The sequence below is a fragment of the Calidris pugnax genome, unplaced genomic scaffold, assembly GCF_001431845.1.
Source record: "Calidris pugnax isolate Ruff unplaced genomic scaffold, ASM143184v1 scaffold127, whole genome shotgun sequence".
NCBI lineage: Eukaryota > Metazoa > Chordata > Aves > Charadriiformes > Scolopacidae > Calidris > Calidris pugnax.
This window is the reverse complement of record NW_015090883.1, coordinates 359,292-373,119: the sequence shown is the minus strand read 5'-3', so window position 1 is coordinate 373,119 and position 13,828 is coordinate 359,292. Positions and strand designations below refer to the sequence as shown.

The window sequence follows — 13,828 nt, the reverse complement described above, 5'->3', positions numbered from 1 at the left end:
AGGGCCGCGGTACCGCCGACCGTCCCCGCGCCGTGCCAGGCACCGGCCGCCCCGCCAGGCAGAGCCGGGCGGGCACCGCGGAGGCCCCGGCTCGGGGCCTCTCGGGTCTCCTCAGGGCCCGCGGCTCCCCTCAGGGCTCCCCGCCGCGGTCCTTCCCCTCAGCGGGGCTCTCCGCAGGCCCGGGCCGGGCGCTGAGGGGGTGCCCGGCCGGCAGGTTGAAGGCCGGGGACGTTTGGAGGCAGAGCCCGGCGGTGGGGAGAGGCAGGGTCGAGGCCCCCCCGTAGTCCCAGGGCTGGGGGCCCCCGCGGCCGTGCCCACCATGGTGTCTCCAGGCTGGAAGCTCGGTGTCGGTGCCCCCACGGTGTCTCCAGGCCCGGAGCTCAGTGCCGGTTGCCGTGAGGGGCCCAACGTGGCACCGAAAGCAAAGGGGGTGCCAGCTCCCAGCTCAGGAGTGGATTTAACGCGCTGGTAACAGGCTGAAAATCTCTATGGGCCTCTGCGGGAGGCCAGAGAGACTCATCTGATGGACCTGCTGGCTTTAAGATGGACATAACTTGTGGCTACAGGGCCAAAGGCGCTGCTGGGAGGTTACTGGGGGGGTGAAGGGGGAGTCCCTCAGGGTACTGGAGCCCCCCCAGCGCGGTGCCAGCCTTGTTTGGCCAACGTCACCTCCCCGGCACAATCACTAAATACCCTTTGCCGTCATCTATGTCCTTGCAGAGGACACACGAGCTGCTGTTCCCGGTGTAGAGGTACCCCAGGAGGCACGGTGGTGGTTGGTCACACACGAGCATCACCGCGGCCATCTTCTCCGTGCTGTCCTCGCGAAGCTCTCCGCCTGCAGGGAGAAAGAGATGGGCACCAAAGACATCCTCCAAAACCAAAGGTATCGAGGACGGGAAAGGTGGAATTAGGTGGTGGCACCAGATGGTGGCTTGAGCCTAAGGGGTTCCTGTGAGGAAGAGCCTCCCCCTTCCTCAAAAGATGTCAGCAGTTTGTTTCTGCTGAGAGGGAACTGGGGAGGGATGCAGGTCTCCATGGGGGACCACGGGTGACCCAGGGTGACAGCAGGGCTATCAAAAGGAAAAGGCCTGGTTTCTCTGACCTGCGGGAGGGTGGCAGTGGAGACACCACTCATTCCACGTAATGCAATACTGCGAGAAGATCCTTGAGAGCGTTCTTGAGCTAAAAAGCAATATAAGTGTGTCAGCACAGCCCCGTGCCGCAGCAGTCCTGACGAAGGGCAGAGCTAATTAAGCCAAGGCACAGGATCACATTAACATGGCGTCTCAGATGGCTGAGATGAATTTCCCTAAGTCTCCGCAGTCCCTGTTGACTATGGCCACTGAATACAAAGATGAAGCGAGGATGGGAGGGAAGATAGAGGTAAAATGAGTTGCTGAAGGTCAAATATCAGCTCAGTGACAGGATGGAAAGCAGAAGCTACAGTTCCTCGTCCCTCCAGTACTTTCTCCTCTGGACTGTAACAAAACCCCAGGACAACGCCAGGATTTAGCTGCTGCTGAGGCAGCAGCTTCATGTGTTCCAGGGGAAAAAAAATCTGTATGAAAAAACCCCACCTATTTACTGCCTGGTACCAAACACTGACACATGAGATATCGCCAGATGACTTAAAGGGGATTGAAATATGTGCCCTGTCATATTAGCAAAAGGCCCCCCAACGGTACAGACCCAGTCTTTTGTTGCAAGTTGATAAAGAGTAAATGCCATTTGCTGCTAAGTGACTCCTAATGACTAAATAACCTTTCTCCTCCTCCCCTCCCCCCCCAGGGCATTTAGTGATAATATAAGAAAGATTTTGCACATTGTTTAGCTTACATGGCCATCTGGTACTTTTGCATTTCAGTAGCCTTGAACATTAAAAAAAAAAACCCAACAGATAAAGAAAACGGGTCCTATCTTATCTGAGACCTGGAGAAGTTTAGCTCTGTCAGAGGACACAGGATTAACCAAGGCGTTAGAGCTCTTTTATTGTTTCCATCTCAATTCATGGTCATATTCCTCAAAGCTTTGCCTCAGACTCTCACCTTTGTATTTGTTTAGCTGTGAAACACTGAACTCCAGCAGTCGCATCCAACTTCCAGATGAGATGTTCTGCTTCTGGATAATGGAGACACAAAGGCCTGCTAAGAAAAAAAAAAATATACAGACAGGTTTTAACCCAACCATGCCCCCAGAATAAAAAAATATGAGAAGTCTTGTCTAAAGTAGGGGAAAGAATGCACTTTTTAAGTGAAAATGCAATGGTCCTGGCCTAACTCTATTAGAAACCTACTTAATGCTGCTGAAACATCACCTAATACCACCACACTAAGTGGTTTCTTCGTCTGATTTTGCTAAAGGGGATAAAAGTACAATTCACCCAAAGTGACCCACTCCAAAGACCCTGGAAACAACAAAACGTTTGGTCTCAACTCAGCAGTGGCTTATGGTTGAATCTGGCATTTGTTCTTGGGTTAATTCTCCTTCCCCTCTTCCCCAGAGAAGAAAAACAGCAAGGTCTGAGCCTGCTTGGAAAGAAATGTGAGGGCCCTGGAGGGTGAAACCAGCTGCAGGATGCTTTCACCTGTACCGCCGGAGCGGGTTTTTGACTGAAATCTCCAACAGCAGGGAACATTCGGTGGCAAGGTACTGTAAATAACAGGGGATGTAACGATATGCTGAGAGAAAAACCACTCTGGCTTTGTTTCCAACTGTACTTTGCATTACAAGATAGCTAGTTTGCATTTTAGACTAGCTCCAGTGAAAGCCGGGAGCTTATAAATGTGCTACAACATCTAGCTATTAGGTGTCAGGCTGCCAGAATGCAATATAATACCCAGAGTCGGGTACCTCATTTTTCTATTTATAGACCAGCCAGCATTAGACACCTCCCAAGGGCGAGTGGAACCTCCTACCTAAGGAGCGGAGGGACCTGCTTGCAGGAAACATCAAAAGAAGGATGTAGGAGATTGTGCTTTGCATGGCCAGCGTGTAGGTGTTCCCATCAGCTCAGCATCCCGGGCCCACACATCTGGGGTTTAGGCATCTCTAAGTGCTCTTTGAAGGAACAGAACAAAGTTGCCGAGTTCTTTTGAGCACCGTGGGCTGTTGCCTGTCATTTGTTGTACGTGCTAATCCAGGTGGGGGGAGCAAAGGAACGGGAAGACGCTCTCCGAGCTCATCCTGGTGAGGATCCAAATGGCTTTCCCTCCTACCTGCTGGGGCCATGCCCTCCTCCCAGCCTGCAGGCTGAGGCTCGGTGGGTGGCTAGCTCACACCCCTCTTAAAAACATGAAACCCGAAGAACGGAGCAAGAAAACGCAGCAAGAAGGCGTTAACCGTGCTTCCTAGTTGTCGTAAGGCAGGAATTTAGCTTCTATTTTCTGCTCCTGTAATTTGTTCTGGTTTTTAAACGAGCAGCCGCTTCAGATGAAAAGCGTAAGCGCAACTGGGAACGACAGCCAATGCGCCGTAATGCTTTTGCTGCACACTTGATTAAGAGGTTATCAATTCAATTTGGCAGGAGCATTACTCTCTGCCCTCTGCAGCGCCGTGCTGGGCTCCACATACAGTACTTTGCCTACAGAGGCTTCTCTATGACTCCCTGCAAGTGGCAAGTATGTGGCACTGTGGGCTACAGCTTCATAACTCCATTTGCCTGAACTTTCACCGAAAATATCTTCAGGACTTGTAATTATTTCAGGGCTAAATTTGGAGATGGGTTTCCCTACATATTCCATATCACTCTTCAGTAAGGTTCATTTTTCATAGAATCATAAAATGATTTGGGTTGGAAGGGACCTTAAAGACCATCTCATTCCAACCCCCCTGCCCTGGGCAAGGACACCTCCCACCAGACCAGGTTGCTCCAAGCCCCCTCCAACCTGGCCTTGAACCCCTCCAGGGATGGGGCAGCCACAGCTTCTCTGGGCAGAGGCAGGAAGAACTACCATAAGAAAGAACAATATCCCATGTGAAGGAATGAAGACTAGAAAGAGCAAGTTAGCAGATTTCCACGTAACGATCTCCTCAGTACAAGATGTATCCGATAATGATAGTTGTACTGTCAAGAAATAGATAAATTCAAATTGGTTCTCAAAGTTTCAGTGGCTAAAATGCAGGAATATTATCATAAAATCATCAGGATTGTATTAGAACGACTTGGTTAATCTTTAAGGCATGTATAATATCTGTACAGGATAATGAGTTTATATTCATATCTCTTGTTTCTCTCTATTAAATGGTGGTGTATTTGTTCATTTTAACACCATAAAATCAGCAGCGGCCAGGAATGTGGCTGAAAATAATGACTCTGTTTTTTCCTAAAATGACACTGCAATACTTTCAAATTCACAGCATTCTTCAAATCCATCAAGACCCTTGCAGTGACCTAGATCCTGTTAGTGGAAGGTGTGCCTTGTGGTGGTGTGCTCTCCCTGTTTTACTCCTGCCCGGCCTTGGCCACCATGGCCATCGCAGCAGCAGCTGTGATAACTTGCACCCGGACTTTGGGGGATGGCTGGCAGCATAGTCAAAATACTGTCTGGAGTGGGGACCTAGAAATTTTGTTGCCATGAGAATATGACTTCAGGCCAATTATCTTCCTGTATAAATAGTGGACAGCCCCAGAGCCCTTTGAGCCCTCCTGTACGGCAGTGGCTGCACGCCAGGATCTCCCCTTTTTGAGGACGCTTGCCTCAGGTTCTACTCCTTGAGGTTGGGAGATTCCTTGCCCCAACAGATTCTCAGGAACTGACTAACAGCATGCTGAACTTTGAAATCTTAGCTAAGTAACGTAACGGATTGATTGTGCATATATGATCCTTTAGACATAAACCATTGACCAAGTCTGGCACTAGGATTGGATCCAGCTGCACCCAGACTCCTCTCTGAGAAGGAGTTTAGAAACCAAAGGAAGACCTTTCTGAACATCGTGACTCAATGGGAGGGTCTCCCTGACAGCCTGTCTGGCCCTGTCCTCTCTGCAGTAAATCATAGAGTGTACCTTGACATCGGATCTCGTAAAACACTATCGTGTTCACTACTGGTTTTATCGCACTTACTACTGGTTTTGTTAAATCACTGTTTCACCTCAATAACATTTCACTGCTTCACTCTAACTAGTGAAGTTAATCACTCCGTCCACGACAGCCTGCAGCATTTTAAGGAAACCTGTTCTGGCTTTAACCTGGCTAGCTCAGGTGACAGCCAGTGACGCTGCACGGCACAGCCTGAGCACGCCAAGGACCCAATTTAGGTACTCGGTTTGCCCATCTGCCCTGAAGTGCGTGTGGGAAATGAGCTAAGTTTTGCTTCAGCTAATTGATATATTCTTGTTAGTGTATCTGTGCTAACAAAGGAGTCTTAGTGATAGTAGAGCCTATCCAATTAATCCCCAGAAATGCCCTTGGTCTGTCGAGGGATCCTTGTTCACAGAGCATTATCTAGGTGAAGAGAAACAGACCAGAACACGGCCTTCGACACAGGAACTCAGAGGGGAGGGGAATATCAATAAGGCCAAAGAAACCAGTCTTGGACAGTAAATGGTAGCAAAGACTGTGAAATAACGCATCGCATAATCAACTAATCAAGGGCGTGTTCAGGATAATGATTACGTAGGGTAGGGGTGTGTGTGCCTTAGATGATAAAAGTACAGACTAAACCTGTAATAGGTCAGGCAGACGGGAAGACTGTGAGCTCCAACTTCTCAGCCAATAAGAGACAGAAACTCAGGATATGGTATAAATATACAAAAATGGAGAGATCGCAGGTGCATCTATTTTTGGTTCACCCGATTCAGCGCTGTTTCGTATAACAAATATTTAATCTTTGCTTTAGTGACTTTGTCCTCTTTAAATTCTAAATGTGAGCTGGTGTTTCTCACATGCGTGTGGCTGCGTTATCACTGATGGTGTTATTCCAGCTGGTGAGACTAAAGCCCCGGCTGAAGTGCAGCCTAAATTCAGTATCGACATCCACAGGAGTGGGAATTTAGCAAATGCCCCAATCTAGATGCTCCGAGCAGCCAACAAGAATTGTTCCAGTATGAAGGAATCCTTCAGATGCAGGTATATGGGAAGAAAAAATGATTTTTGGCCGGAAGAAAGATACTCCTGCACTCATTTTTTCCCCTGAGTAGTTCAGCATGGCTCACATCATTGGACTATGACATGGTATCACAAGGTAGAACTGCTGAATGTCCTCAAATTCCACTGATTTGGGAGAAAAAGGGGAGTAACCAAAACCAGCCAGCACTGAGGACTGCATTGGATTGGACTCTGTGGGCAGAGTCCACAAATACAAACTCCTGGACTTCTGCTCTTTCATTGGGTCTTTTTCATACCATTGGGGAACCTGGCAACAACCTCCATAGGAATTTCCTATTATCTTACAGTAAATCAATGATTTTAGGAGAAGCCCAGATCTTGGACATTTCCAAATCGTTGCTGTAACCCCTCCACTCTGTACAGGGAACCTGGGGGGGGTGACGTTTCTCCAACTGCTACATCTCCAAAAACGCAAGACTCATCATTGCTGTGGGGAACCGCTCTGCACTAATGGCCTTTAATCCATTTACTACTATCTTCATCCACTGTAATCACGTTTATGTAAGAATTTACCCACATCTTACTGTCCTGCCGCACGGAGGTTCTGCATTTTTAGGCTGTTTGCAAGGTATGGCTGTCCCCCGCCGTTGACCATCACTCCTGCTGCTCAGCACTTTCCTGCTTGGAAACACTTGGTGGTTTTGGTTTTGTTTTGTTTTTTTTTTTCCAAAAGCCGTCCATATTTTTGCAGTGCCACCAAGTGGTTGAGCTCTCCCCTAGCATTTGAATCTCCACGGATTTTTTAGAAAGAAACACAGAACAAACGGTACGGCAGGTGGAGAACGGCGTTAAACACAACCCACCGCAGCAAACCGGAGGCTCGGTACGATGCAGGAGGGCGCAGAGGGGCGGCAAACTTCGGCACAACCCCAGGCCCCTGTGAACCCGGCCTCGGTCCCTCAGGAGACAGCACGGCGCGATCGCTGAGGCACAGACATAGGCCTGGGCGCCGGGAGGGCAGCGGGAGGCCCGCGGTCCCGTCACCCTGCCCCCGAGCCGCCGTGAGGGCCCCACGGCCTGGGCCGCCGCCTGAGGTGTAGCCTGGGCCCAGCCTGAGGCGCTTCCCCCCGCCGCCATCTTAGAGCGACGGCCCCCGCGGCGGGCGGGACGCCAAGGGATGACCTCCCGGCAAGCCCCGCCTCCCGCACCGCGCTGGCCAATGAGAGGAGGGAAATTCTCAGCTCAGCCAGTGAGGATGAAGCGCGGTGAGACGGGTGAACGGCCCGCTCCGCCACTTCGGTTCTGCCCATCACGGGTCGGCCCCGAGCGGGCCAATGGGAGCTCGCGGGTGGGCCGCGAGTGGCCAATGAGCGCTGGCGGGTGAGATTTGAAAGTGAGGCGCGGCGTGCTGTCCTGAGGAGGCTGTGGCGGCGGGGCAGGTACGGTGGGGCCGGGGGGGCTCGGGGGGCGCCGCTGCGGGCGGGAACGGTCCCGGGAACGGTCACCGTGAGCGGGGATGTGGTCCCCGAAGCTGTAGCGGAGAAAGGGCTGAGGGTCCAGCCCGTGGCGGGGAGCAGGGGGCTGGAAGGCGGGGTTCGGCTTATGGTGGGCCCCGTCTCAGAACCATTTTGTCGAGACCTTCCTCAGTCCCTAAACTCGCCGGGTTCCTGCTTTAAAAAAAATGCTGATATTTGCAATTCCTGCTCCACTTTGTTGCTCTTCTGGCTAAAAATGTTAACTGTGCACCTACACGTTTTTCTTGTCCGTGTCACTCTTCTCGTTCTGATGTTGCTGGTCAAAAGTGTCTCTTCTCCCTCACTTTTTTATAAAAGTCAATCCTATAAGTTTAATTCACTTTCATTTTGGTACTACATGCTAGTCAGTCCCAAATCTTTAATTTAAGCCCTTTGTTTCTTTCCTGCTACTAGTCTTTACTTGCGTTTATGCCCAGTCTAAATTCCAAATTATCTTCTAGGCTCCTGTTGGGGCAAAGCAGTGCTCAGGAACCCTAACCTGGAAAGAAAAGGACACACGTATTTTTATCCTAAAGAGACATTTAGGCCATTGAGCTCGCCATTCGATTTTTGTGCACCCAAAGAGATCATGAGTAATGTGTTGTGTTTGCTGACCTGGGATATAAGTTAATAATACCTTTGTGGGAAGCTCTCTCTGTATCTCTGCGTACGTTATATTTCCCTCTTCAAGCTTCAGACAAATTCTGCAGCAGGATTGCTCACTGAAAGGTGGATCACTTGCTCTTGAGGCTTATTAATGGGAGAAGACCTTAAGTGGGTTTATAGTACAATAACTAGGAAAACATTGTTCAAAGTAGAAGGTAGGGCACAAAAATCCTTTAAACGTGTTAAGTGTTTATCAGTGTTTAAGGCAATCATTGCTAATTAACTGGCATCTTTATTCAGTTTCTAAAAGTTGGAAAGTGAGATGCAGGATGACAGGGAAGATGTTCACAAATCAGGTGGCACTGACATGCCCCAGCTCTTCCAGGATTCTGTGGGAGAGACCCCTGTCTCTGATTCAGTGCTTTAAGCTGAGTTTAGCTTTTTATTCTCATTTACATCAGGGGTGCATCAGGAAGAGTGTGACCAGCAGGTGGAGGAAGGTCATCCCTCGCTCTCTGCTCTGCCCTGGGGAGGCTCCATCTGGAGCACTGGGTCCAGTTCTGGGCTCCCCAGCTCAAAAAGGACCGGCAACTGTTGGAGAGGGGACAGCAGAGGGCTACAAAGATGATGAGGGGCCTGGAGCATCTTTCTTAAAAAGAAAGGCTGAGGGACTTGAGTCTTTTTAGTCTGGAGAAGAGAAGGCTGAGAGGGGATCTGATCAATGCTTAAAAATACTGAAAGGGTGGGTGTCAGAAGGATGGGGCCAGTCTTTTTTCAGTGGTGCCCAGGGACAGGACAAGATGAAATGGGCACGAATTTGTACGTAAGAAGTTCCATCTAAACATGAGGAGGACCTTCTTTCCTTTTGAGGGTGGCAGAAGCCTCTTCCAGAGGTGGAACAGGCTGCCCAGAGGGGTGGTGGAATCTCCTTCTTTGGAGACATTCAAAACCCACCTGGACACATTCCTGTGCAACCTGCTCTGGGTGGACCTGCTCTGGCAGGGGGTTGGACTAGATGATCTCCAGAGGTCCCTTCCAACCCCATAGCATTCTGTGATTCTGTGATCACTCTCCTGCAGCAACAAAAGTATTGGGGGAAAAAAAGAAGGGAAATATACCTGTTTAGATTTCTGACTCCTATCTTGTCTCCTGTGTCTATTCCAAGCACTTCCAGGTGGTTATGCAGGTTCTGTTGGTGCTGTGCAAGTCACTCGGGACGTGAATACTGCCGTGAGCTGGGACACTGAGAGCAGTGGTGGTACCTGAGCAGACTTTGTCTTTATTCCTTCTTCCTGGTTGAGGTGGCAGAGTGAGACCAATTACAAGAGCTGGTCCTGACCTCTCTCCAGGAAGAAATCATGAAAACCACGGACAAGACGGGGTTATTTAAAAAAAAAAAAAAGAAATCCTGCTTGAAATAAATGCTATTGTATTGCGGTTGCATCCTGGAAACTGGTTTGGGAGATGGTGCCAAGTATACTCTGATGCACAACAAAAATGCTTTGCCATCAGATAGGGTATAAGCCACACACTCAGTGGCAGGGTTGCTTCCAAGTATTGTCCTACAACCTTGTCATTTACTTGCTTGTCTCTGTGAGAAGCACCGACTTGCATCTTAGAATTTAAAGAGGATAAAGTCACCGAAGCAAAAGTTTAAAAATGTATTAATACGAAACAGCGCTGAATCGGGTGCGCCAAAAATAGATGCACACACATTTCAACGGACCAAGAACATCTGTAGGGATTAGTTAGATACAATTTATTAAATTTTTATTACTTCTACTAAAGCTTATTTGTTAGTACTATCACGCTAACAATGATACATCAATTAGCTGAAGCAAAACTTAGCTCGTTTCCCACATCTCCTTAACATGAAAAACATCTGTGTTGAAAACAGACCAGCAGGACAATCCCTGGCAGTGACACAGCGTCCCCTACTTAATTCTGTGTCAGACTTGTTGATCGTTAACAAACTAACTAGCCCCTTGAATGCATAAAATGAAGAAAAATAATGAAGACTCGTTATTGAAATGGGCATTTGCATTTTCTCTGCTACACATACAGACATGAAGAACCTAGGGCTCGCTTTGTTCCTAGGGTGTAAACACTAATGAAAAGGGCAAACCAAAACTTGACAGCTTTTTTTTTTTCCCCCCCCTAATCACGATGTTTTTTTTGTTTTGTTTTGTTCAAGGTCATCAAAATGGCTGCAACCTCCCAGTTTGCCAGTCGCTACAAAAAGGATTTGAGTACAGAAGCCATCAGGGCGAAAGTCACTCGCAGAAAATCCATGCTGCAAAAGGAGAACAGGCACAAGGTGTTCGAAAAGGGCAGGCGGTTTGGGTTGGCAGACATCAACGTGCAGCACTCAAAAGAGAGGGAAATCTCTCAGCTGAATGAGACGAGTGAAATGTGCTCTCAAGAGAGCAGCAGTGTGAAACAGAGTAAGTAAAGGCTGGTTATGAAGCTTTTTTTTTAATTTTTAAGAATGTCTTTAAGTAGATTTATTAACATGGTGAGAAACACCGGCTCACGCTTAGAATTTAAAGAGGACAAAGTCACCAAAGCAAAGATTAAAAATTTATTATACGAAACAGCGCTGAATCGGGTGAACCAAAAATAGATGCACCTGCAATCTCTCAACCTTTAAATATTTATACCCTTATCCCGGGCGCCTGAGTTTCTGTCTGTCTTCTCATGGGCTGAAAAGTTGGAGCTCACATTCTTCCCCTCCACCTGACTTATTACAGGTTTAGTTTGCACCATTTTCCTATATAAAGCACACATACATCTATTCTACGAAATCATTATCCTAAACACGCCTTTGATTAGTTGATTACACTACGTGTTATTTCACAGTCTTTGCTACCATCTACTTGGCAGAATTACTGTCCAAGACTGGTTTCTTTGGCCTTATTGATACTCCCCTCCCCTCTGGGTTCCTGTGTCGAAGGCCGTGTTCCGGTCTGTTTCTCTTCCCCTGGATAATGCTCTGTGAACAAGGATCCCTCGACAGACCACAATTAGGTTCCCCTGTGTGTGAGCCAATGCAGGCAGGATGCAGGAACAACCACAAAACCATGGATTAAGGGCAAAGAACAAATTTAATCTCGATACCTCATGGATAGTACAGTACACAAGGGAACTAAGTTTTAGTCTGAAGAAAGAGTTGCATGGAAAATATTGTACCCAGAGAGGGGGAACTATTGCCTGAAAAAAACCTGAGAGGGAAATATCTAGGTGTGGGCTCAGTGAAAGGTCACTCACAGAGTTAAGATTTACTTGCACCTGGAGCAACAGTGTGTGCCAGTAGTGACCTTGAGAGCAGGGGAAGAGTGAGACATACAAGTTTTGCATCTGAAGCACATCCTGACAAAAAACAGAGCACAGTCTGGGAACCAAAACCTGTCTGGATAGTAGAATAATTGTTATTGTGATAAGCTCAGTAGAAGGTAAAAAAGTATTTTTGTAAGTCCATGATTGGGCATTAATTAATAATTAATAAGTAGTTAAAGTGCGCATGTTAGTATTAGTAACTTTGCAGGAACAGCCTTTACTCTGTCAAATGGACATGAATTTACAGTATTGGCTGAAAATTTACAGTTGGCTGAAAAATACCTTCAAGATTTTATAACGTGTCTGTCTGTCGTCTTTGCTTCAGAACAATCTACAGATGCAGCCACCAAGAGAATGAACGAGCGCAAGGAAATGCTCCAGCGCTATAAAGAAGAAAAGGAGCTTCGAAAACTGAGGGAGCAGAGAGAGAAAGCAAAAAAGGGGGTGTTTAAAGTCGGGTTATACAAACCAACTGCACCTGTGTTTCTTTCATTTGTACCTGAAGAACCAGTGCCAGTGAAGCCAAAAGAGAAGGTAATAAGAAATAACTCAAAAAAGAAGTAGATGTAGTATACAATAATTATTTTGTATACAAATAGATATTTAAAGAGAAGGTAATAAGAAATAACTCAAAAATTAAGTAGGTGTAGTATACAATATTAAAATATCTATTTGTATAAAAAATAATGTGTATGTTTTGCCAAATAAACATTTTATTTTGTAAGTACTTTATAAATATTTATAGTAAGGAACAATAAGAGAGTAATTTGGCTAATTTTTGGTTTTTTTTAAACAAAGCTGGAAATGGTACCAGTGATATGTTGACTTTTGTATTTATGTTCTCGGTTCAAACACTGGACTGATTTAGCCACAAATGAAATGGCTGAGCTATTTTAGAACTGGTAACTTGTTCCTATTTAGTCCAGTTGACTTGGAAAGTTTTTCAAATTACACATTTGACTCATTTTGCACGGGCACGTTGCTTTTCACATTTAGGCTTCTTGCCCTCTCTTAACAGTGACTGGGGGGAGGGAGGAGCTGGGGTTGGAACAAGATGATTTTTAAGGTCACTTCCAACCCGAACCATTCTATGAACTCTTGTTTCCTTGGGGATGTTTCCAGGCAGCTCCTGCGTACTCCGGGAGGATTACTCGATCGAAGGCCAAGAACCAAGAGGAGAAAACTCTGATACCAACTGCAACGAAGCACTCTACGGTTTGTTTATTATATCAACTTCAGTAATAAATTTAGAGAAAAGGATGCAATTATTCTTCAGGCCATAACTCAGGGTTTTACACTTATAAGTTGAGTGCTGCCTCAAAGGACACCTAGGTTGGTGTCATCTGCAAACTTACTGAGGGTACACTCAATCCCCTTATCTAGATCATCAATAAAGATATTAAACAAGACTGGCCCCAAAACTGAGCCGTGAGGGACACTACTGTGACCGGTTGCCAACCGGATTTTGCCCTGTTAATCACAACTCTCTGGGCACGGCCATCCAGTCAGCTTTTTATCCAGTGAAGGGTACACTTGTCTATGCCATGATTCACCAGTTTCTCCAGGAGAACACCGTGGGGGACGGTGTCAAAGGCCTACCAAAGTCCAGGTAGACAACGTCCACAGCCTTCTCCTCATCAAGAAAGCGAGTCACATGGTCATAGAAAGAGATCAAGTTGGTCAAGCAGGACCTCCCTTTCATAAATCCATGCTGGGTGGCCCTGATCCCTTGCCTGCCCTGCACATCCCAAGATGATCCTCTCCATGGTCTTTCTTGGTACCGAGGTCAGGCTGATAGCCCTATAGTTTCCCAGATCTTCCTTCCGGCCCTTCTTGTAGATGGGCATCACATTGGCCACCCTCCAGTCATCTGGTACTTCTCCTGTTGACCAGGACTGTTGATAGATAATGGAGAGAGGCTTGGTGAGCTCTCCTGCCAGCTCCTTGAGTACCCTTGGGTCAATTCCATCCAGCCCTGTGGACTTATGCGTGTCCAGGTGCATAAGCAAATCATTAACTACTTCCTCTTGGATTACAGGGGATTTGTTCTGCTCACCATCCTTATCTTCCAGCCCAGGAGGCTGAATACCCTGGCCGTAGCTGGTCTGACAATTAAAGATGGAGGCAAAGAAGGCATTAAGTATCTCAGCCTTCTCCTCATCCTTGGTCGCAATGTTTCCCCCTGCATCCAGTGAGGGATGGACGTTCTCCCTGACTCTCTTTTTGTTGATGTGTTTATAGAAACTTTTTTTTGTTGTCCCTTGTATTAATGGCCAGGTTGAGTTCCAGCTGGGCTTTTGCCTTCCTAATTTTTTCTCTGTA

At 47.3% G+C, this 13,828-nt stretch overlaps 1 protein-coding gene across 2 annotated transcripts in view; it reads left to right on the top strand.

Moving 5' to 3' along the window:
• Positions 1-119: 119 nt before the first annotated feature.
• Positions 120-13,828, top strand: part of DLGAP5 (discs, large (Drosophila) homolog-associated protein 5) — a 30,481-nt gene continuing 16,772 nt past the window's right edge. The window contains exons 1-5 of one of the 2 annotated variants that reach the window (XM_014947000.1): positions 120-886; positions 2,504-2,649; positions 10,365-10,614; positions 11,832-12,040; positions 12,629-12,721. In XM_014947000.1, the coding sequence (XP_014802486.1) occupies positions 10,374-10,614; positions 11,832-12,040; positions 12,629-12,721 (543 nt within the window). In that variant the 5' untranslated portion in view covers positions 120-886; positions 2,504-2,649; positions 10,365-10,373. Of the gene's footprint in view, positions 887-2,503; positions 2,650-7,453; positions 7,490-10,364; positions 10,615-11,831; positions 12,041-12,628; positions 12,722-13,828 lie in introns of those variants that run through there. The other variant, XM_014946999.1, reaches the window with a different exon arrangement.